The sequence below is a fragment of the Acanthaster planci genome, linkage group LG13 (genome assembly GCF_054643075.1).
Source record: "Acanthaster planci isolate LZ-2023a linkage group LG13, COTS_SCS, whole genome shotgun sequence".
Lineage (NCBI taxonomy): Eukaryota > Metazoa > Echinodermata > Asteroidea > Valvatida > Acanthasteridae > Acanthaster > Acanthaster planci.
The window spans coordinates 10,006,501-10,032,037 of record NC_141789.1 but is presented as its reverse complement, the minus strand read 5'-3'; the positions used below and the strand labels follow the sequence as shown (position 1 = coordinate 10,032,037).

The 25,537-nt window shown below is 42.0% G+C and overlaps 1 protein-coding gene across 7 annotated transcripts; it reads left to right on the top strand.

The window, feature by feature from the left end:
- The first annotated feature begins 447 nt into the window (after positions 1-447).
- LOC147796987 (alpha-1,6-mannosyl-glycoprotein 2-beta-N-acetylglucosaminyltransferase-like) lies at positions 448-24,973 on the top strand. 7 transcript variants are annotated; one of them, XM_087145021.1, is made up of 11 exons: positions 489-762; positions 8,405-9,058; positions 9,365-9,462; positions 13,258-13,357; positions 14,497-14,627; positions 14,796-14,871; positions 16,920-17,009; positions 19,529-19,653; positions 20,122-20,411; positions 21,162-21,250; positions 21,619-24,973. In XM_087145021.1, exons 2-9 carry the CDS (start codon positions 8,504-8,506, stop codon positions 20,351-20,353), a joined length of 1,407 nt encoding a protein of 468 aa, XP_087001147.1. In that variant the 5' UTR covers positions 489-762; positions 8,405-8,503; the 3' UTR covers positions 20,354-20,411; positions 21,162-21,250; positions 21,619-24,973. The 7 variants fall into 7 exon arrangements, with proteins under 7 accessions (XP_087001146.1, XP_087001147.1, XP_087001145.1 ...); XM_087145020.1 differs by having other exon boundaries at positions 448-608; positions 21,162-24,973; XM_087145019.1 differs by having other exon boundaries at positions 489-682; positions 21,162-24,973.
- Positions 24,974-25,537: the final 564 nt, after the last annotated feature.

The window sequence follows — 25,537 nt, the reverse complement described above, 5'->3', positions numbered from 1 at the left end:
CTGGGTATTCACATGTTAACTTTTTTGCAATAGCTAACGTGCAAAGGGCCAGGGCCGGCCCGGGGTGTACCTGCCACTTGGTACCTGTACCTGCTTGATTATTTGAGAATGAGGTTGAGTCAATCTCGATCGGATCGATCGTGCAAAGCTAGTACGCAGCGCGTATTTGCAATGAGCACGTTTCTGCGGCGTATCGATGCTGCGCTGGGAGCGATCGGTCGATATGCGCGACCGCCCGATTTTCAATTTGCGCGAACATTCCATAATTGCTTGATATTTCAATAATCCAGCCATAGGCCAATCGACATTTCTTTGTACTTTATGGTTTTTAAAGACTGTTTTTGGAAAAGGGGAGTTGAGGTGTACTTCGAGATTCATGCAGGATCGACCATGGATCGACCAACCGCGCAGGGCGATTGAACGATCGCGCAATTCTCACAATCGCGCACAGCATTTACCCTACCCGTACGCACGTCGTGCACTGATGTATCATGCACATATCATGTACATAGTGTAGGCCTAGCCTAATGACAGTCGGCCACGATCTTGACATCCTGGAAGATAGCGGGAATCCAGAAAGACTTTGTCGCTTTGTCTTCACTCAGCGGGTAAAGCCAGTGGTTCAATGGAAACTTTAAGATCGTTGCTCTCTCCTCCATGGTCACGAATACCTCACATTTGGGTATGATAACCAGTTATTACTAACGTTGATGGTACTGACTACTGTCACTGTAGCAGAACTCCAACTTCCTGAGCATGGAGGTAAAACGGTTTCCCGTAGAAACTACTGTACTGTACCGGTACATACATATACATGTACATGACGTGTACCATGCATGTACATGTACGTACCTCCATGTCCTCCATGTTCTGAGTCAGTCTCTACTCTACATGTACCGCCGGTACCGCACGCTGTCATGGCTGTATGTTATGTATAATGTAGCCTAGGCCCTAACCCCCAGAACTGTGGGGTCTGCCCCGCTCCCACCATAGACTAGAGCAAGGAACAGATGCTCCCACGTTCGCGGGAGCATGGGCGGACATCAGACCCCACATTTCCGGGGGTAAGCCTAGGCTATACTCTATCATTTGTCTATGACTAGGCCACTTAAATTGTTTGTAACGCTGTGTGTTTTTTAACGCAGCCCGGTTAAATGAGTTATGTCAAATTGGGGTAGGCAGGCCTACATAGGCTAAATTTGATGACCTGTGGTTTTTAAGACGAGGTCTATTTCTTGACAAAAATTGGAGCTTTACTCACCACCTTCACATTCTCTTGACGACATGAGATCGAAACACATCATAACTTAAGTTGGAGATGGTTCTTAAATGTGGAAAAGTCGTTTGGGTACCAGTCCGCTAAAAGAGAAAATGCCTCCTTAAGTGTTAAGGGAACTTTTCTTCAAGTGTGCTGGAATAAAAAAAGTCCATTTTCTATTATCAATTTTCCCCCATATTCCCTGTTAATACATGTACAGGGTTCCGATACATGTATAGGCCAAACATTAAGTTGTTTTTATGAAGTTTGTACAATATCACTACTACTAGTACTAGCTTGATTTACTGCATGTAAATGATTGATCAGTTGTTTTGATGCAGTAATTTTCCCACCCTATATGTTCCATTGCATACTCCTGCTTGTTGCAATCCTAGAATTGCTTGTCCATGTTCAAATAGTAGAGTTTTTAATGGCAGCCTTGGGTGTTTTCTTCTGCGCAATCCAATTACGACATTTATTTTCCCCAGGGCAATGGTACATGTAGGTTCCCCAAGCTACATGTACATGTATATGTACATATATAGTACATGTGAAGCCCACTTCAAAAAAGTCTGACTGTTTAACCCCTTGACGACAGGAATTTCTTCCCGAAAGCTGACTCCAAGAATTCCAGCCTCGCTTGGCCACGAAGGCCACCTGCCAAACCGCAAATTCTCGGTTTGTGGCCCTGTGTGCTCTGCACGCTTTGAATTACACAGAGAAAAGGCTGATTGTTCGGTGGCATGCGGCTCTACTCACGCTTCCACATTCCCATTGCCTCTTTTCAAAGTGGAGACTATTGTGAAGCTGCTGATTATGATGCAAAATCGGTCTTTTCATTTCTGGGCTACACACAAAAACCAATTACCATACACACAAGAGCCAGGGTCTGCCTTCTTTCACCGTGTTCGCTCGAGGTTGGGCCGAGAAAAATAGCTGAAAAGCGGGCTGAGGATCTCAAATTTTATGGCGGCTATAGCCGCCTCCCGGTGCGAAGGGGTCAAGAGATATTTGCACTTTTAAGGGGGACTGATTTTGTCCCTTAATAAAGAGACTGTCTCCGAGTTTAGAGATTGTCTCCAAGTTGTGATGTGTACCCCTACTGAGAAATGTACCCCGATTTGACAAAGTGGGCTGCAGTCAAAACCCTGTAGGCTGTAGCATTATGCATCCATTTAGTTGTACATGTAGGGCCTTAAATCACACAGAGTAGTGACAAGCGGTTTTGTACAATGCACACGTACAGCTTGGCCTATGCTTGCTTTCAAAATGACCTTCGTGTGGTGACCACCAGTCACAAGGAGTGCCAGTGTGAGTAATAGTGACCAGTCTTGCCTTTGCCGGCAAGGCTGTAGACAAACTTATCACTGGGCTCAACTACCTGTACCGGTACATCGTTTAGTGCAGAGGTTAGGTTAAAATTCCGTCCCCCATAGTAAGGCATGTCTGACGTCCTGACTCCTGACAATGACGATGGTGCTTGCACTGGTATGCTAACACGCTACAGCACACAGTAGCATTCTGTCATCAGTTGGTCATGTACAGGTTGGCTGACCTAAACGTAGCTCTGTACCAGTACATGTACATTTATAGTTGGGACTGTCCGTGGACAGACACTATCAGCATGATCGGTAATACATGTACGGTACTGTAATAAGGGTGTAACAACTGCACTGCTTGTGCACAAGATTTAGCATTGAATGTTGGCCTCTGTCGTGTACATGTTACCTGACATTATTACATGTACATGTACATGTATTTATCACACGAGGGTGAGTGGAACACGGAATAATGTATGTAGAGTGTCTGTGTTCCGTATACCACAAGGCCGATACGGGACACAAAAATGGCCTTGTGGTACCGGTACTGTATATGGGACACAGTCGCACTACATGTACATGCTGATAGATTGATCTTCAAGTAAACATGGCGTGGCCGCAAACGCGTCATCTTTGAATTTGCAGCATTTTTCAATTTTTTGCAGATATGCATTTTGCTTTTTAGCTTAAAAATAGTGCAATGTGTTTATTTTAGAATAGTGCATTACACGGGGTTTGATATGAACTGTGCTATACAGTTACATGTACATGTTTACAGTGTACATACTTTTTGTTGCCATGGATTGACCAATCAGAATTGAAAATTCAAGATTTTTTGAAGATAAGTGTTGCTGTGTACGGTAGCCTTTTTATGAGTTTTGTACATATTTACTTACATGTACATGTATGTGTCATGGTCTAGGCTTGTCAACTTTTTGTTCCAACTCTCCATCCTGCTGAGAGCTCTAGAGGTAAATCAAATACTTATCTTACCATAATGTTGGCTGTGACATACATGTAGCATCACCAAAGCCCCAAAGCCAATGCGTTCCAGAATGACCTCGGGTACACTTCATTTTGGGCATGCACTGTAGGGTCTACTGACTCACGCTGTACATGTACATGTACTAGTGTTTAACTTGAATTCGATTTACATGTAAAACACCCCCAAAACATGTCCTTCAATTTAGGAAAAGACTTGGATCTTTCCAGTAGACCCTTCTCCCACCTACACTACTATGTTTACATGTATGGTATTTGTACATATGGTAATTATCCAATCCACAGTACTCTGCTTTCTGACTTGCTCAATTAGACTAGGGACTGATAAAGTCAAAGGGGAGCACTGTTCAGCATCATTCTGCTTGTAACAAGGAAACTTTGGGGTCTCAGTTCTTTGTTCGTCATCGTTTTTATTCTTGATTAAGGTTCCTAATATACATTGTAACAAGGTACATTGTGACTGCAAAGTATACAGTAATCTCTTATTAACAAGATTCAACGGTATACATGTATACAGGTCTGTACATGTACCGGTACACATACTGTACAGGTGTAGGGCTGGTTCATACTTGCCACGTATTCACTGTGTACACAGCGCGAAGTTCTCTTTTGAGGTGTCTGCAGTGTGTGAATGAAAGTGCACTGCGTATTGAAAATGTGCGCCCTTTTACGCAGTTTGTGAAAATAATGGATCGTGCGTATGCATCAAATATATGTGTAGTCGGACAAATTGAAATTTTTAAACTTTCGTGGGATACACACACGCAGACTTGAGAAAAGATGAAAGTGTGAATGTTGAATGCGGCGTTCACATTACGCACTGCGTGTATGCAAACGCAGCGCGTATGAACCAGCCCTTACACACTTCATAGTGCTGAAAGGTTTTTGGGTACAGTCTCCCTACGTTTGTGTTCAACAATGTTCAACTTGAGACGTACATGTACTCATGCCAGCTGTGTAAAAAAAGATGCTCTGGAACCTGGATACAAGACAGTTTACTCTGTCCTTATTGATCAAGAGTCTGTGTGCAACGTAGTTATCATATATTGACTTCTTTTGACTCTGACTAAAAAAGAGTGAATGGGAATAAATACATACATGCTTGGCACAGGAGAATTATCACTGGTACTGCCTGAGCCGCATTAGTCACATCCATTCTCATGAGGCGGCCTTAAAACGTATTTTTAAGACTGGCCAAGCACATTTATTACCTAATTATAAAAATGGAACAGCCATACCGGTGCAAACTGGTTCCAGTACTAATCAAATGTATGTACATGTACATGTATTTATTCACGTTTTTGATTTAATACGTGTACCTTTTCTATTTGCTCATAAAGCCAACATTCTATGTGGTTAACTGCTGAGTTGGGTAACGGAAAACATCTGTCATGGACCTCCCATTGATGCACATGTACAAACATGTACACGTATACAATTGCAATATGCCAAGAAAACATTTCATACATGTAAAACCATGTTGTCATTGCCCACCGAGCTGTGGAATTCTTTTTGTGGTCAAAGCTGCTGGCTGTTTTTCCTGGGAAAGCTGGGGGGACCATTCTCTAACAGGAGACCAACAGTGCTGGCACAGCTTTCACAAGTCTGTTTTGGGGTTGCTATAATCTGCAGTTGGAACTTGGAAGGAGGAAAACACATTGGGGACACTACATGTACATAGCCACAGAGGCCTATGGTCTGCACCAGTGACAAAATTCCTGCTACATGTTCTACACAGGTTCACTTGTATATACACTGTACATGTATGAACTCTTTTATGTACATGTATACTGTATATACAGTGCCTTCTCACAAACTGCATGTGGAACTTGATCAATAGGATCTGTTTTATGTCACAGTCGCATTTTTCCTACAGGTGGCTGCTAAAACTACATGTAGATCAGTACAAAAGTAAAACAATAGGCCTAATTCACAGTGTTAAACATCCCGTACAGCTACATGTACACTATACTACATGTATTGTATCAGAACACCTGATAATGTTATACAATGTACCAGTATGTACATACAGCACTAATGAATGCTTAATGAAAACCCAACCCTGCTTAAAATTAATAGGACAAATGTAAAGTTTGAAGGAATTTAAGGTAAAGTTAAAAAATAAAAAAACCAAAGGATTACACGTGACTTTGGCCGCCCATACACACCCGTGTACACATGTAAATTGGAGACAAACTGAGAGTGGTCTGTATTCATAGTCAGTCAAGCACCAATCATATCCTGAATTGCTATTTCATCATTCATATTCACGGTTGGATGAACGGACATTTACCGGTATAGTAATTTAACCTTGTACTGCCCACTGATCGCTGTCACACACATGTACACAATATGCATGTAATGATGTACATGTACTGGTAGATCATACCGTACGTGTACATGGCCATGCACAGTGCATGCAAAAGTTCAGTCTGCTGGGTCTGAGTACCGTATTGTATTGGTCGGTCCTCTGTGAGGACTTGAGCAGATGGTGAGTTTTGAATGGTACTGGGTGTGTGCAGGTACGTGTACATTCAATTACATGTAAGTGTATTCCTTTGCCATTATATCTTCAGGCATTAGAAATTCTCATTGACATGTGTGCACCGTGCATACCGGTACATGTACTTGATTCATTATCTTTTTGGCAATGCATAATGTGTAATGTACACACTGTACATGTACATATAAAGTTCTACATGTACACGTACACGTATGGACGTGTACATGTACATGTAGGGTGATGTGTACACACAGTACATGAACATGTTCATGTACATTGACCTACATGTACTGGTACATGTCTTTCCCCCAGCGGAAGTTTTACATGTACTACATGTACATGTACACATGTAGTACTATGTACGCATGTGTGACTTGCTTGGAGATCCAAGTGTGCATGTCAGGCACATAGCGAAACAGTGAATGGAACACTGAGACTTAGACTCTGGATCATATGCATGTACACATTCACGTACATGTATATCCATGGGCAGTTTGGAATGATTTGGATGTGGGAGGTTGGATGGCAGCAAAGTGTGGCCGACTGCAAAGGGTGCATTGTGTCAAGGGTGGACCTGGTGCTGTTGACATGTACATGTACATGTACCTGTACCGGTATGCTCAGCCAAGCACAAATTGAGGCCTACCATTAGATTAAATGTGAAATCGTCCTCAGTGCTCCAGGATGGATGTGTACTTGTATCTGTCCTGCCTCAACACGCATGCCACGTACGACACGGATTGCTGAAAGATATTGAAGGATTAAGGCAGGTCACCCTTCTAAGGACATCATTCAAGAGAAAAAACAACGGAGGATTTTGGAGGACTGATGAGGCTGTATCCAACTTTTCCATGGGGGGCAGTTGGAGGATTTTTGAAAGGACTGAGGCTCATAGGTGCACCCTCAACATTGGCTTTATTTTCTTTAAATTTCCTGGTTTTCATTTTGCTAAAAGCTCCAGCTTTTAGTATGCTGTCCCAACCTGACATTTACCATGTTTACTCTGCAGAGGCAAATGACTAATGAAGCCCTTGTTGTCCAAACACTCAAATCTGGAGGCTGTTTTCATAACCTTGTTATTAATTGGCCAAGATGATGTACTGGCATGCACATGCACCCTATGTGCACGCTATTTTGCTATTTTGCCCCAAGCACCTGCCTATCATCACCAGATCCTGATGCAGGTACCAGTACATTCAAGAACATGTATGCTGCATACACAACAGGAGAACTAAATTTAAGTACATGTACATGTATATGTGACCCACTCTGCCAAAATGAGTCTTAAGTCGCCAGAGCTACTTTGGAGTAAAAAAGTGTTTTAGAATAATTTTGAACAGTGTAAAATCAATAGAAACCCACAGCATTTGTCACCATGGTGTGTTCACTTTCATTAGGATGCCAAACTGAGTGATAGTGACTGTCATACATCAAAACAAAAAACTCAATTTGCTCTTTCTACAATGTTCTACTACAAATGATAACTCAAAAAGTGGCTCTGGTGACTTAAGACTCCTTTTCACAGAGTGGGTCACATATGTATCTGCAGTCGTTTGCGCCATGAGTTAGTAAAGATCTGTTGTCTCAATTCTGACGTAAATTTGTAACATTTTCGATTAGAAGAATTTTGTTTTACAAGATAAGCATATGTACATGTATGTAAGGCATTAGAAAAATCCGTCGCGTTCATAAGCTTTTTGCTTTTTGTTAAAGTGTCATCCTGTAAAATATGCACCTATACGACACAGATGCATGCACCTGTACATGTATTAGATGTGTATAGTGTACGGTCATGTAGTAGTGCAGTGTTCAGAATATTCAGATGCACAGTGGAGTTGTCAGTGTACAATGCACTCACATGCATTTGAATTGTCCCCTCAAAGCTGGGCGGGCAAATCAGCTGAGCTTTCCAGCTGAGCAGTTTGCAGATTGTCATTGTCAGGTCCATTTGCAAGTGTAATATCCTGCCTGTCATGATCACATCTGAAGCCATCTGCTGCTGCTGTGCCTTGCCTTTGCCCCGCCCAGGTGAATGAATAGCCAGAACAGAGGAGAATGGAGACAGTGCAGTGTTGGCATTGACAATCTTACACATGTATGTTTGCCATAGAGCAGTGCTACTTTAGCACTGCTAAAGTGTTAGACTGATTGTTTCTCAGTTTGTGATCATATTTAATATAGACCAATCAAATTTATTGTTTTGTAGGTGATAGAATAACACCTTGCCACAAATTGTAATTTTTCATTTTTGTGTTGCATATGTACATATTGTTGATCTACTGGTACATGTATTTCTCTGTCTTTCTTTCCCCCACCCTACAGAGGTAGCCCAAGCACAGCTACATGTAAGTTTCAGGTCAGGCCCATTTAGTGATCGAGTGCCTTCTTGGCAGACCCGGGAGAAGGAGAATTGAAGTCAGTATGAGGTTACGAAGAATCCACAAACTGGTGATAGCTGTCACATGCCTCCTCATGTACACCGTGTACAGGGTCACCAATGATGCAAGTGACGGGAATCGGCATGATGGGGACAGCCGTGTACAGCAGGCTCCAAATGCGGCAAACCCGGTCGAGCCTGTGCGGCCAAAGATGGAAGACGCCAGGGTGCCTAGACTTGAAAAACAGGACAAGTCGGTCGTGGCTGTGCAGCCTCCGGTCAAACAGTCCGACTCCGAGATCCCCGTGGTCAACCCCGTCAACGTCGGCACCAACAGGACTGGGCAGGCGGAGCGAATCAGGCAGGCCATCCTGGAGATCAACAGCCGGGAGGAGATTCACAACCTGGCCCGGTTCCCGTCACGGTCCAATGCCAGTGTCGTCATTTTGGTCATGGTGCACAAGAGACTGGAGTATCTACGTTACCTCATCGATTCCTTGCGGGGAGTGCGGGACATTGGTGATTCCCTGCTCATATTCAGCCATGACTATTACTCAGAGGAGATCAACGCTCTGGTCAAAACGGTTGACTTTTGTCAGGTATGCATGTTTAACACAATCCATGGTCCATTGCCTCTCCATTGTTGTTTTTTTTTGCATATTCCCTCGTCATTTAAACTAACAGTACATGTTTAAAGACTAAGTAATGTGAATGTACATGTAGGGAAACAGAGTTGACTTCAGTCTGTTGCATGTTACATTGATACCGGAGGGTCAGTGGTGAGGGATTAGCTCTTTAAGAAATGGAATTGAGCTGCCAGTGAACCCAGTGGAAACATTCTGCAGAGATCCGTCATTTATTCAGTCAGGAAACCTACAATGATTTTGCCCTCTCTTCTGTTGCAGACTATGCAAATTTTTTATCCGTATTTATTGCAAATCTACGAGAATGAGTTTCCAGGAGAGGATCCCGGTGACTGCCCTAGAGACATGAAGAGAGACAAGTAAGCTCCCCTCCCCCCCCACCTCCCTGATCTAAGTTGGAAGGGCAGGTTGCATGTGCTGCCACTGTGGTAAATGTACATGTACGTGTACACTGTACGGGTACATTTATGACACTGAGGTGCAGAGGCTGGAGCACATTATGCAGGTTTCACCTTAGCAGTGTTTCCCCATAGGTTATGCATCATTTATGCTTTAAATAGAGCAGTCTGCAGCCTTCCCTCTTCTCATGCCCCTGTGAGTTACTAGTCAGGCCATGTGCATGTACACTGTACCAGTACTGGAATGAAACTACATAAAGAGTGCTTTCTGTTTTTTACATAAAGGTCTATTTGTCGAGACTGACATACATGTATGCGGTAAATTTGGTTCCGTCCATATTTGACTGCAAAAATTGAATAACAATTCTGTCTAAAGCAAGAACAATCAAGATTTTTTTAACGTTCGGAAAGTGCAGTGCACTAGAGTCATGGAATTTTATTTTCATTTCTGAAGTCTGCATAATTCAGTAGAGTTTGTTAAAATGGCAAACGTTGTGGGTTTTCATTGTTGCGTTGTGTTCTCTGATTGCAGTACATGTACATCATGTACATGTTCAAACACAACATGTACATGTACATTATACATGTGCCTACAGTACATGTTGTGTTTGGTTTCGATGTACATTTAATTTGTATTCGAACATGTACATGTATTTTATTTATTTCGTTTTTCCCGAACAAAATATCCCAAACTGTGAACCCATGTACCTGTACTTGTACATGTACACTCTACATGTACATGCGTACCATCACTACCATGGCATATACTTACATGTACAGTGGTGGTGTACCGGATATTGAACGTGTCACAGATCAATGAAATGTGTGACACCTGTGTTCAAATTGACACCACCAATTGTCAAACAAAAATTGATTGATAAAGAGCTATGTGTAAAATCGGCAGGGTGTTTGCGCATTTGGACAGTAAGGTTCCACGATTTTGCAAACTTTGTCGATGTTTGTTATAAGAATACAGTTTTTGCATACGGATATGCACACTGTATGCATGTACATGTACGTGTACATGCTGTCAAAACCAGTTGGTATTGTACATAGCTATGAATTAAAAGATTCATAATTTTTTTTATTTTTGGAAAATTGTGATGCCAAGTGTGTGATATTTAAAATGTTCTGTAATTTTTTTTTCTCATCTCAACATTTATTTCCATATTTGAAAGTACACTTAGTAATATACACAGGATCGAAAAACAAAAGATGTTTGACAAAATACAAGAAAAGTACATGTACATGTACATACACATTTAAAAACCAGATCAAAAGGGTGCAAATACAGATAGAAATGCTTTATTAAGACAAATTGACAAAACTATGGGTAACTACATGTGGCTCATACAGAAACCGTACATGTACCATATCTGTACTTACAGACAAGGAGGATTCTATGCACATTCATGCACTTTTTGCACCACTTCACGAATGCACACAATAGAAGCTAATACCCAAATACATGTACATGTACGTACATGTATATCTTGAATATTTCATTGGAATGAAGGAGGGAGAACAACGAATGGAGAACGATGAGTACATGTACATGTTCAATGATAATGTATAACATGTCCAGGTAGGTCTACATGTACATATACATGTAGGCATTGGTGTGTTATGTACAATGCATGTGGACATGTATGGTACTGATATACAGAGTCCAATCAACGGCTTCCATTGTGGAGTGAGTCAGAGCAGTTTGATGTACATGTACTAGTGTGTACTCCTGTGGAGTATGTGTACTGTACATGTACTGTACCAGTACAGTGCAAATGTACCTTACCAGGATACTACCTACATGTACATACGTGTACACGTGTATACAGTACAAGTACATGTACAGTCATGACAGTGTTGATTACCCGACAGGGAAGGGAAGATCCTTATGACTTAGCCAGTGAAATGTCACAGGTGCCTGACCTTGTACAGGTACATGTAGGTCCTCATTAGACCACTTCAGGGAGTATGCTCCTGTCATCACCGACACCACAAAATAAATCCAAGTCCAGTCCATTATGACTTTAGGAAAACTGCTCCATGAGAAATTTTGGTTTCACAAAGTGTGTGCATGCTTGCCAGACATTGGTGTGAACGGTTTCTGTTTTCACAAAGTTACAGAAATCACACTGTTACAGAAAAAAAAAATTGGATAAAACTGTTTTTGAAAACGTTTGATAGAAACATTATTAAACAGTTAATTAACCCGTTTCTCATGGAATTTCAGAAACAGTGAAAGCCTTTAAACTATTGAAATAAAGATGGGTGACAATGTGCATACATGTACCGAGTGCGCTAACCTTACATACATGTACGTGTACATGTACCTACATGTACATGTAGTGTGGACTTGTGAACAAAAGATGTCTACACGATGTAGGAAAGGAAGACATTCTGTGGACTTACACATGTCCACAGGACGTTTCGCCTTCTCTGAAAAAGAAGTTTAGTGGCGTTTTGGGGTTGTAGTCATCCGTCGGTAAAGGAACAGGAATAGTCGAGGAAACCTTGTACAAAAAGCCAGCTGAAAATGGTGCTCTGAGTTCAAGAAAAACAAGTATTTTCACTGAGTTTTCTTAACTGCACAAAAAGAAAGGAGTGTCCACTCTAGGTATGTAAGGTACATGTAAGTGTATGTGAGTACACGCACAGTGTACATGTACTTGGATGTTACCTCATGAAAACAAAAATCACTCAGTTCTGTAAAATACGGTACACAGGTACAGTACATGCATAGCCCTGTTACTTTGGGGTATTGCTGATGGTGAACAATCCGTTGCCTCTTATTCCTTGGACAGTAATCCTCCTCCCCATCAGCTTACATGTGTATGTGAGTTGATGTACATGTGAAGTTCATACTTATGTACATGTACCTGGACATGTGCTTATATCATGTACATGTATAATGTTAATCCCCGAGGAGTAGGCCCCCCCCCGATGAAGTGATTTCCTACTGTACATACTGATACTCATACATGTACCGGTACATGTACATGTATATTGAACAACAATGTGAAACATGTACATGTACATGTATACAATGTACATGTACACAACCAGCACATGTACCGGTACAGTAATCCTGCTGGACGAGCCAAAAGACCAGGTGTTTCCACATTTGCATGTACATGTACACACGTACATGTAAGTCTGTGCCGAATATCCGAATAAATCCAATTATTCAATTGGTTATTGAATATTTAAATTTTTTTTTTGAATTTGAATATTTGAATGCAAATTCATGAAAAGGAAGGGAAATTTTTCTTTTGTTTGAAATGAGAAAAATGGCACTATGGAGGCTTGTTCCGAGCAGATTCAAATGAAAAGCGACAGACACCTTACAACGACTTAAAAAGTACATTATTCATTCAAAATTTTACAAGGAATATACACTTGCAACTGGACAAGAAGTATTGATCCTTCTTAAATCTTGCACAATCTTGGCTGGAGATACTCGAGAAGCTATTATAGTGATTATAATATACAATTGTGGCCGTTATTACAACTGATTTTCATTTTTGTACATGTGTATGGTTTGTTCATCAACAATCTGCCGGTCGGCACGACTTGATATTCAGATATTCGATCAAATTGAAGGTCGAATATTGGAATCGTATATTATTTGAATCGACGCAGCCCTGTTTACTTCTAATGTACCAGTACCATCAGATGTCCGACATCAGGAATATCTGTTTCACTTTAAAGTCTGATTGAATTGGTTTTCCTCCATTTTATTTTTCTTCTGGCCAGAGCCAAAGAGAGGAAATGTAACAACTGGGAGCACCCAGACAAGTACGGTCATTACCGAGAGGTGCGATTTGTCATGACCAAGCATCATTGGTTCTGGAAGGTGAGAGCCAGGGAACTAGCATGAGCGTCTCCCCCACCCCCCTCCTACATGGACCTTAAACCCACCTCAATCCTCCAAAATCCTCCAGGTTCCGTTGTTCACTGCTGCTGGTCATAAATGACACAATCCTCAACTGCAGTCTGTTATTAACCCCGTGACAATGGGAATTTCTTTCTGAAAGCCGACTCCAAGAATTCCGGCCTCGTTTGGCCACGAAGGCCACCTGCCAAACCGCAAATTCTCAGTTTGTGGCCCTGCGTGCTCTGCATGCTTTGAATTACACAGTGAAATGGCTGATTGTTCGGTGGCATACGGCTCTACTCACGCTTCCACTTTTCCGTTGCCTCTTTTCAAAGTGGGGACTATTGTGAAGCTGGTGATTATGATGCAAATTCGGCCTTTTCATTTCTTAGCAACACACAAAGGCTGATCACCATATATACATGTACAAGAGCCAGGGTATGCCTTCTTTTACCGTGTTCGCTCGAGCGTGGACCGAGAATAATAGCTGAAAAGTGGGCCGAGGATCTCAATTTTTACGGCGGCCCTAGCCGCATCCTGGCGTGAAGGGGTTAAACAAAGGCATGTGTCCACTGTGTTTGTGACAAAAGTAAAGCCGTTAGCCAACTCTGCAAAGAAACACCTTCAGCTCAGCAACACACCTGATGTGCCCAACCCTCCCCCCCCCAAAAAACAGAGTAGGGCTATGTAGGATTTTGGAGGATTGAGGATTCGGGTACATTTCATTTTGTTCATAAGCCCCAAAACTGGAGGATTTTGGAGGATTGAGGATGAATGCAGGTTTTGAAGTTGGGCAATTGGAGGATTTTGGAGGATTGAGGATGTGCCCTAGTAAAAAGGTCCGAGTGGGTTAGGGTTAATGTCCATCATTTTAATAACCAGAGGACCAAACTCTCCTTTTATAGTTATGAGGCTTTTTTTGGCTTTCGTTTCAGGCCCAAATAATCTCTGATACTTGGGGATTGGATTCTATATTTGGATTTCTTCGTGTCATTTAAAGTCTTTTTATTTTCCATTTTTAATTTTTTTTATATTAAATTCTAGTTTCCTGCATAAAAGCTCACATTTCTGATGATGTTCTGTCTTTCTTTCCCATGTTCACTAACATGTCTTCACAGCTCCAGCATGTGTTTGGGGGTCTAGGCGTCACCAAGAGCCACAAAGGTCTAGTCTTGCTCATTGAAGAGGACCACTACATGACTCCCGATGCCTACTACTTGCTGCAAAAGATGTATGAACTGAAGGGCAGGTGAGTGGTTGGTGTTCTACTGTTCAACTGGCCTGCTGGTACCTGCATTGTACGATTTAATCTGATTGTCCATCTCGATGTCTGTTTGGAGGTGTCTGTGAACAAATGCAAAAAGTTATTTGTTAAATTTATCCCTTTGAGTTTACCGTCTTTTTTCTTTTATTGCAGCAAATGTCCTGAGTGTGATATTTTCACGTTAGGGACATATGAGAAGAGCAGACGATACAAGGAGAGGGGAAATGTGGTAAAACTTTGTTGTTATGTTTTTTAAAAATATGTGTCAGATTTGGATTAGGGAATCCGATCCGACAACTCCAGGTGAAAGTCTGAATCTGGCAACCTTCGGCTCACCCTGATCGAATCTGATGGCCTTTGTAGCTCAGTCCAAATCCGGTCCAAAACTGTCAGCAGGTGCTGAGTCTGATCCGAACTGACTAAATCCAAAATTTAAAAATTTGTGCCTGGGTACCTGGTTTCGGGAACATAGGCTTTATATACGAAGCTGGGTAGCCCAAAGCCGGACAAAAGAGCTGGGCCTTGTAACAAAAGACCGTACTCGGAACAAAGGACTGAGCTGCTGGGAATTGGCAACGTCTTTTCAGGTGTCAATGGCGGAGGAAATCCGTTATTGTTTTAAAAGATTATACCACTGTATGTGGCATTTAGCGTGAGTGGATTACCACTGGGGACAAAAGCACTCCAGCGCGCTCCAGTGATGAGCAATACAATACCGCTGCTTGCTAATTTGGCCCCTATTGAAAAGACATCAGCAGTGCACTGTGCCAGTTTCGGGAACAAAAGAAAATTACATAACACCGCACAATCTGGGCTCTTTTTACAAAGAGGCAGGCCTGGCTGAAATACTCAAGCACCAGTAAATGTTGTCTGTCAGATTAGAGTAGCCACCAGAGAGTCGTTCGTGTGGGTGTAACCATCCAGTAAATGAAGTTATGAATTTTAACCCTAACCCCCAAGGGTGTATGTAAAATTGTATTGAAATTTGAAGATTTGGGACTGTTAGGGTTAAAGAATTTCTAAAACAGAACAAAATGAAAAGTCACCTGGCCCAGCAGAATCAACATGGATATACATGGGCCAGGCGCGAAATGATTAATAGTAGGACATCCCCCTGAGGTCGGGAGTATGAATAAAAATGCTTGACTGTGGCAATGCGTCACCAAAAGACCTTCCTGCAGGGTCATAGAATACAAGGGTTGATGTCAAATTGGGTAAGGTCTAAGCTGCTTTGTGTGGTGAAAAGAAAAATTCTCAACCCTAACATTATCCCTGCTGCATTTAATAACAATGTACTAGCGAGGAACAGCAAGTTCATGCATTTTAATCAAAGCGAAAACAAAATCGGATTTTGCTAGAGATGATCAATTCCATCCCTTCCGGTGTCTTACAGGATCAGCCTGAGTCCGATCCAAATTTTACTAGATAAGCTTTATTTTGATCCTACATGGGATTGACTAGATTCAAATCAGATTCAGATCAGAAGTGCTGATCTTTATAGCTACATGCAATTGACACACTACCACATTGCGCCGGGGGCATTTATGAATGTTAATGATGCTGGGACGGGATAATTTTTTTCTGTTTTCAAAATTCTTCAAACATTCATATCTTCATTTACTGGACACTTACACCCACATGAAGGACTGTCTGGCACAGTGCGCTGCTGACCTCTTTTCAATAGTGGCCAGATTAGCGTGCAGCGGTACTGTGTGGCTCGTCACTGCGGTGGTGGGGTGCTTTTGTCCCTGGTGGTAATCCACTCGTGATCAATGCCCCAAACAGTGGTATACTGTTTCAAAACAAGGCTGGATTATCTCCACTATTGAGAGTGAAAAAATGTTGGTAATTCCCAGCAGCCTGGTCTTTTGTTGTGAGTATGGTCTTTTGTTACAAGGCCCAGTTCCCTTTGTCTGAATTCTGAGACCCTGGCCACGCGTATGAAGAAAACATGTCCCAAACCGGAATCCCCGGTGGCAAGTGGTTAAGTTTGGTACCAGTGAGACATGTCTTGGAGCAGCAATCTGACTATAATTTATCACAAATTGCCAACAAGATTGTTCTCAAGTTTCATGTACTGCCTTCATCGTCATGTGCCTGGCTTAAGGGCACCCAGGCAGGTTTCCTTGGCGCAACGCACAGCTTGCTTAATACTGTTTGTGCCAGGCAGCCAACAACAAATCCAGACATGTACATGTACACTAAGTAATGTTTCATGTTTTGTATCCCACGTTGTTAACTGTTGGAGTTTTTTTTTGTTGGCTCCCAACCCTGTAGGTAGACGTGCTTCAGTGGTACTCTTCCAGGCACAATATGGGCATGGCCCTGGACAGGAGTACGTGGGAGAGACTCCAACCTTGCGTGAAGGTGAGCTTGCCAAAACACAAAAGGGTTCGTTCTTGCTGAACTTCAATATCTTGAGTGATAACGTGTAGTTCCATTTTTTGTCGCAGAAAGTTGACTGAGGCTCGGGAGATACTGCACAATTCCTATGCCAAGGAATCTCAGCGTTATGGACTTAAATGTGCTAGTGCTCACCTAACTGGTGACAAATTGTACCAAAAAACCAGCAGGCACACATTCAGTGTCATTGCCACTGTGCTGCTGGTCCTCGAGAACGACTGGGCACGTTTAGAGGACAAGGCTCTCATTTCTTCCACACTGTATGGAACGCTGCTTTTTACTCTGCTAGAGCCCAAATTGAAGTGCTTCTTGGTCAGTTTTTCATTGTAGTTTTTCATGTTTGTTTTGGCTGAACCACAGATCTGTTCATTTACCTACATGAACATGCAGTCCTTTTCCCATTTTATACATAAATTGCAAGTTTCAAAGGATGATTGGGATTGTAAACCATTAGCATTGAATGCACAAAGTGCTCTATAAGAAATGGTGATTGAGTACAGTGGCCACCTCTCCAAAACTGTAAGGAGAATTTCAACAGACACAGGTCCCGTACACGTTGACTGCCAACTACGAATATTCACTGTGTACTCGTAGTCACAAGTGTACTGGATTCCGCCACTGTGAGTCTACTCATAGCAAATGCAATGCTGCAATAGGTGGAAAGGCTTGCGGTAGCACCGTGCAAAGGAATATATCTCTTATGAGTATGTGTGGTTCTGAAAAGAACCAGGAGTATACTCGATGTTTGAAGAGAATGTTTTGAAGAGATGCTGAAGATGGAGCTGTTTATATGAGGTGACTGGATGCAGTGGGGTGTGACGAGGATGCTAGTGGTGGATTCAGCTGGGCACCCATGCGGGACGGGGTCCAGCAAGTCAGTGAGGCATGTCAGTTGGGCACAGGTTGGGGCGGGGTGAGGTGGCCGGGGAGACCCATAGGAGACCCATAGGCGGGGTCGGGGTGTGCCAGGGTATAGAGGACCCGTTTGACTGGGAGGTGAGCAGGGGTGGCCACATGTCACTAACGGAAAAGCCGATGTCTTGGGGAAAGGTGTCGTGCTTAGGGATTTCCAAGGCTTCTCTGTTGCTGTCTTTCACCATGAATAGCCTGAAATTCCAAATGAAAGGCTGTTGTAATGTAAATTGAATGGGCCGACATCACCGAGGAGCACAACAAATAGGCTGCTGGCAGCGTGGAGGACATAACATGTAACACCTGAAAAATGCTCTTAAAATAGACAGGTGAAAGGTACTTGTTAAATATGTGCGCATGCGTACAACAATTGGCAAATGGGAATGCCCCTTTGAAATCATGCGTGGCAGTCAACGTATTAAGCAGAGAATTATAACAGCCCATTTTCACACAAAGTAATTACATACAGAGACAAACCAAGCCAGGTTGGTTTGTGGTTGCAGTACCTACAGATGGCGAAGATGTATTTAATGCAAAATTTGATGGATCCCATGCTTTTGGTGTTTACACACTATTTTTTAATCAATAGGTAGCTTGCCTGAAATTGCTGTTGTTGACTTTGGAGTCTGCAGCTGTGCGGGCCCACATTTAATCATTTGTTTGAGCATTTGTGGAATGACAACATTTTGAAACCATTGCCTGAACTGAAATGAGGTGCACGTGCAGTATGTCATTGACAGTGGTGATTTTTCTGTTCAGGTTTTAGCAGAACAAGCAATAAGAGTGAATAACTTTGTTTTGTTTGATGCTGGTGGCGATAACGTTTTGCAGTTACTAGAGTACCCCAGAACATGTTCTACACGTGTAACTGGAATGAAGCCTTGGAGCGGGTTTCGTTTTTAACCCCTTCGCTATGGAGGACTGCTACTACCGCCCCGTTATGTGAGGATTAGTGCATACCACACATACAGTCTATTCACCATGCAGCTGCTGGTTCAATGGGGCCTGCTGCTGGACAAAGCCCTCCATTCAGGGCATACCACAGCCCAGCAGTCGCGGTCAAAATAATCCCGTCGTGAACAGCAGTGTTTATTTTGTAAACAGATTGATAAAAGAGACAAAATTGTCTGATTTGTCCTTATGTTACTTACAATGACACATTTAATTTACATTAATTTTCAATTGAAAAAAGTTATCTTCCATTCCAATTATGGATGTACGTGTACGTGTAGATGTACATACCGTACATGTGACATGTACAGACTGCGTTCCTGTCTTGTCTCAAGGAGTGTAATGAGTTTGTGCCATGATCTAGCAGTCTGCAGACACGTACATATATATACAGAGTGCCTGACTAAACTGCTCCTAGCGAGAGATATGCTGGGAATTTCTCAGGAAGATTTTCCCAATTGTCAAGACTGGGCTTTCGTTCCTCACTCTTCAATCTCTGCCTTGCGTATTCGCACGGCTTACCAGCACTGGTCGGGGGAATTAAAACAGGGTTCAGTCTAGGGCCAAGAGTGCAGAAAATTATGTAGTTTATACGTTACTGTTTGGTTGTGTTTTGTCAGGAATTTTGCAAGTACGACGACTACAACTGGGACTGGACATTACAACATGTCAGCCTGACCTGCCTGAAGCCTAGCCTGACAGTCATGGTCCCCAAAGCACCACGGATCTTTCACATTGGTGAATGGTAAGCATTGGTGCATTTATGGGTAGCACTGGAACCAGGTACCCTTTAAGTGACAGGCACTCTGCGAAAATGAGTCTTTAGTCGCCAGAGCTACTTTGGAGTAAAAAGTGTTTTAGAATAATTTTGCACAGTGTAAATCAGTAGGAATCCACAGCATTTTTTACCATGGAGTATCCACTTTCATCAGGATGTCAAACTGAGTGATACGTCAAAACAAAAAAAACTCAATTTGCTCTTTCCAGTACAAATGAAAACTCAAAAAGTGGCTCTGGCAACTTAAGACTCATTTTCACAGAGTGGGTCACACATTTCCTAGTCTCATACAGCTCAGGCCCCCATTTTGTCCTGGATCTACTCTTGGATCCCGACTGACGGCATATTTCTTTTTGTGCTGTGGGAATACTGAACTGGTTCATTCATATAATTGTCTTTAATATAGTGTACATGTATGCATTCATTTCCTTGCAGCGGCATTCACCATAAGGGCAGGTGCGACGCAGCCATGCTAGTCAAGCAGCTGGACAGCACCGTGGCAGCCAGCGCCGACTACCTCTTCCCTGGCAGCCTGGCTGTGACGCCGCCCACCCGTGCCCTGTACAGGAAGCTGCCCCGCCCCAACGGGGGCTGGGGGGACGTGCGGGACCACGCCCTCTGCAAGGAATACGGCCAGATGGGTGCCGCCGCCAAGTCGAAGTTATGATGAACGGCCGCGTCGGCCACGCCCTTGTGCCTTATTTTCCTCTAATAGTCCCTCTGAGGTGAGTACCGTCTTGCCGTAAGATCTGACAGTAGAGCTTTCTCTCGTTGCCTATTTTTATGTGGTCATCCAAAGTTTGAGGAAAATTTACCAGTGACAGGTTTTGCTTTGAAATGCACCATTTGTCTTAAAAAAGGAGTTTTCCCTCATAGTAGTCGTGAAAAGTATTTGTGTTTCACGCTTTGATAGATAGAGATATTTTTCAGACTTGGTCCATATAAATTCTCATGTTTTGTTACTTACGGCTAGCCATAGTTTGCCAGCCAAGTTGGGCAAAACGGTGATAGTTAAATAAGAAAAGTCTATTGAAATCACAAGTCATGAACGTCAGTTCTTCAAGCTCCTTCAAATACTAGGGGATAGTTTTTCGGAGGGGCTTTGTAAAATTTTACAGTAGCCCCATCATTGTTGGTCTTACAGTGGGGGGCTAGATACAGCCTGAGGTAAGGCAAAGAACATTGCCATGGGTACTGTGCAAAGTAGTGGCCTCTAGACAATCCAGGAGGTTTGAAGTGGGAAGAATTTTTGTGGGAGTTCTGGTTCACTGTTTAACCGAGCAGAGAGTGTAGCTCCAGTCTTTCTCCCTCCCCCCACCCAGGTGATGTGTGCTACAGTGTCTGTCAGGGCCCAAATCATTTCACCTTTTTTTTGATAGTAGATCCATCGTGTTTGTTTTCTAAAGTGTATAAATATTGTGTACCAGGTCCTGATTAAAGAGACCTGATTTGTTTGAATCACTTTTTTTTCGCAGATGCTGAACTACACGATTTTTACAATTTCTAGTGCAAGAACACTGTGAGTGGTAACCAGCAGTACACGGCCTTTCTTCAAAGCAGATTCGTAAGGCTGGATTCCTCTCTTTTATTTCTAGGGAAACCCAAATGGCTTTCACATTGTTTCACCTATCTGACAATTGAGATTTAATCCCTGACCAGTTATTTTTTTCTTCTTTTGTTGTGGCAGGTTTTCTGTCGTTTATGAAATCAAATGTTAATGTATATAAAGGCATTCAGAGATGTAATTCTTTGCTGAAGCTACAAAAGACATTATTTAAGAACAGACTTTATGCATTCCTTGTGTTGCCCTTAATCATGATAAATTACTGAATTCCCTCATAGTCAGACCAAAAGCAAACTAATGTTGTTCTTTGACTTGTCACATTTTGGTTCTGTCCTGTCATTTTAACTTTTACCATCATTATTCAACAGGTCTACTGCCTCATTGAAGGAGTGATCAAGGTGTTGAATATGTGGTTCAGTTAAGATATGAAATCATGGACAAGAAAGAGTGAAAAAACACGTTGGATAAAAGTGAAATTGTGAAAAAGTGAAATTCAAAAGAAAAAATTACGAATGTTGAAAATTTAGGTTTAAAAGGTTGAAAAAGGGATTCATTGAATGTAAAAATGTGGGAGAACATTTCCCGAAGACACCATATCATTTGATTTCTTCCTCATTTTGGCTCGAGTGCTGAAAGTCTTTCCTGTGTAAATCTTAAACATTTTGACGTCATGCTTTCTTTACATTTGTGCTCTTCTATGGGCACTTGAACGATCATGGCCCACCTCACTGCCATAGGAAAGCGATTGATATCGGTTACTCCAAAGAAACTATCAGCTAATTGCACTTGCTGAGATTCGGATTCAGGCAAACAGAATTGCATAACCCGCTGGGCTATTTCTAAAGATCTCCCCTTTACACGCTTTAGAATCGAAATTACACCGTGATATAGGGTGAACATTCCACATAGCATGAATTCACCTTGAGTAAACGTATTTCAGATCTGATTTACAGGTAAGGTAATATCATTTGACCAAGGTACAGGGGGTTTAAAGGAAGAATGCTTTGTAAATGTTCGATTGTGACAGAATGATTGTGGGCTTATTTGGTTTGGTAGCCAATAGACTTCAGTAAGGATGACGACTCACTTTGCACACATTGTGTATAATGCGTGTGTACTTTCCTGTGGGTGGTCAGTGGACTGTGGGCCCCTACTGGCTCCACAGGACAGTGTACATGTAATGCTCAGTGCAAGAATTGCTTGACTTGGTTATACCACATATATACTGACTGGATAACCTACATGCCTGTATGTCTGTATATCGCCATGCCTCATACAAATGAGGACTCTGTGGCTGGAGCTCCTTTGGACCTCAGCAGGTGGCTGGCACCCCGTTCTGTGCAGCCGAGTGCGTTTATAGTTTGCCAGGTTTTTAAACATCAGGGGTGAGATTTCTCGGCTTTTTAGCTGATTTCAGCTTTTTGTTTGGGACTTCAGCTTTTTTTCTTCACTGGCTGTGTACAAAAGTATAGAAGATGTTTACAGTTCAACTTCTTTATGTCTTTTTCAGCTGTTTTCAGCTATTTTTATCATTGGTCAATCTCATCCCTGCATTGTTTAGCCATACCCTAATTATTCTTGGGTTAAAATTATAGATATTATTTTTTGTATCCCTAGTGTAACTAAAACTAGAGTGAGCACACATACAGGTGTTACAGTCTCCTGTTAAGACTTTATTCAGTACAGAAATGCAACTGGGCTTCCGAAAGTTGAGGCCTGTCGGCAGCCTATCAGCCCTCAGTTCCCAGTCAGCATGCTGATCAGTGACAAAATATGGAACAGTTTGAAGTATGAATACTGCTCTCGTGAAATTTTCTGTTTCATGATGTGGAAAATGGCCTCTTGGGGGCGCTGTTCTCAACATCTGTGTTTTCAACCCTCTACTGACTCTCCCGTTGTCCACAAATTGCATCTTCCTTTTTGGGGGTGGGCCTGTTGTCTTCAGTTTTTAACCAGATATGCTATTTTTCAATTATTTGTAGAGATTGAGAATATCTTTTGAAAGCTACATTTTTTTGCATCTACTTGTAAATGACAACTTTAGCAGTAATGGGTACCTTATTTGTTTTTTTAAAAGGTGATGGCATTTGATTTGTTTCCCCGAAAAGATACAGCTGTGTACATTTTACTTGTACAAAAGAGGAAAAAAGGAAATTGCTTCTGACAGCTGGGTCATTCCATGAGGTTTGGGCACAATTTGTGACGGTGTCCATTGTTACATAGGTTCTGTTAAAATAAACAGCTATTTCCCCGTAGGTGGTTTCGAAATTATACATCTTGCAAGGCTGAATACAGAGGTGTGTGTTACTTTTACAGAGTAAATGACCTATTCTAGAGGTCATGGCAGGTGGTAAAATTTACCCACGTAACCATGACACCTTCACAAATTGTGCCCCAGCCTCATGGAATGACCCAGCTGCGTTCTTTGCATTTTCGTATGGATCTTGAAAGGACAAATTTGGGCATCCCATCATTTCAACCACTTCTCAACACATGGACAAATTGTGGAACAAAACCATGATGCATTGCACCTCGTTAGGGTCCATGCCTTGTTTTATTGGGGCTTCGTTGAGAGCAGTTAAGGTCCTCGTAATTGCATTATCAGAATTCATCAGTGATCAGGGTAGCGAGTTTTTAAGCAGGTTGTAAAAAGACTTTTTTAAAATTGTGGTGTGGGGGGGGAAGCGTTGATTGTCTAGCACTCGTGTATTCCCTTCTATATACTTGTATACAGGAATTTGCATTCGTTGGTTTTGCAGGCCAGAGTTGGAGGAACTTGTTTGCAAAACAAGTGATTATCTTTATAACAAAGAAGAAATTGATATGCACAGCAATTTGGTTACTGAATCAAAAGTCACAGAATGTAACAGAATGAGTCTTCAGTTTTACCGAGAAATCGATGTCACAGGAAATAAAGAAGTCACAATCATTACTTTTCAATGTGTATGCATAGTCAGTAAGGATGGCATCCCTATACAGAAACCACTCATGCACATCATTTTGACAAAATAGGTGTTCACTTTGTCATTGGTTGTTTAAAATGTTGTCCATTCATGGGTCATTTTTGCTTAGTGGAGAGTGCTTTTTTGTGTGACATTTGATTCAGTAACCAAGTTATTGTGCATGTCAATTTCTCCTTTGTTATAAAGATAATAACTGGCTTTTGGGCATGTATTTAGTAAGGGGTATTGCAGCATACCTGTGTACAAAAAATGTTTATTTCTAGGGAGTGAATTTTTATGTGTGGCCTTTGACAGAAGTGGCAAGTTTCTTTTGCTGTCCAGTGTATTTTGTAAAGTGGAGCCTGTATGCACAGGGCAGACGGTAGTTCAGTGCAGAGTCTTACTGTTGTAAATCGCACGTAGAATCAGCATCATTTCAAACGCACTTGGCACGGTTCAGTCTTCAGGAGCACGAAGTGATGACGCCAGTAAATGACCGTGTTTCTGTAACCCGATTTTGTAATTCCATTGTTGGTTTTTCTGCCAAATTTTCAACTGAGAATATTACCGTGAAACGCTATGCTGTTGGGAAAAATCTGTGCCAAAATGTAACAAGAAGAAGGCAAATAGGTGTACATGTATTATATTCGAGGTTCTTCACAGGCTTGGGTCATTTGTCTGGTAAATATTTGCTTATGGATATAACATCGTTGTTTCGTTTTACATGTGTATGTGTCTTCATTGCTAAGATTATTAATACGTCAGTATTTTTGTAAAATAATGTTGAGCTTTTCGGGGTAGCAGTTTAATTACTGGTCTTTGTTTCTGTGTTGTATACTCAAGGATTCATTCAATTTGAAGTTTTCGTCCATTTGTAATGCAGAACCTTTTTTGTCTGCCGCCCGAAAATGTGCGTATTTGTGCGAGGCAGTATAACAGTATCCTATTAGATCAATATGACAAGCAGAAATAGCCCCATTTAAAGGTAAGGTGTGTACCGCAGTGCATAATGGGATAGAATGGGCATCATCAGTTTGTGTACTTCATTGCTATACACTGCTTGGCCGTGTCTGAATTAAGTCTACGTCAGACGTCGTGCTTCTGCCGTGTCGAATTTGAAAATGTTCAATTAATCGCGGCAGAAGCACGACGTTTGACGCAAAAACTTGGGAGTACGATCCTACTGAGCTACATGACGAGCACGAGCTACATTGTGACGTCACACGCAGGGTCTGTTGCTACCGAAGATAGCAACGGGGTTTCACATTTCATGCAGTTATAAGTCTCTCACTCTCTCTTCACCATGTCATCTTCAATTAAATCTGATCATCATTTGATAATTCAT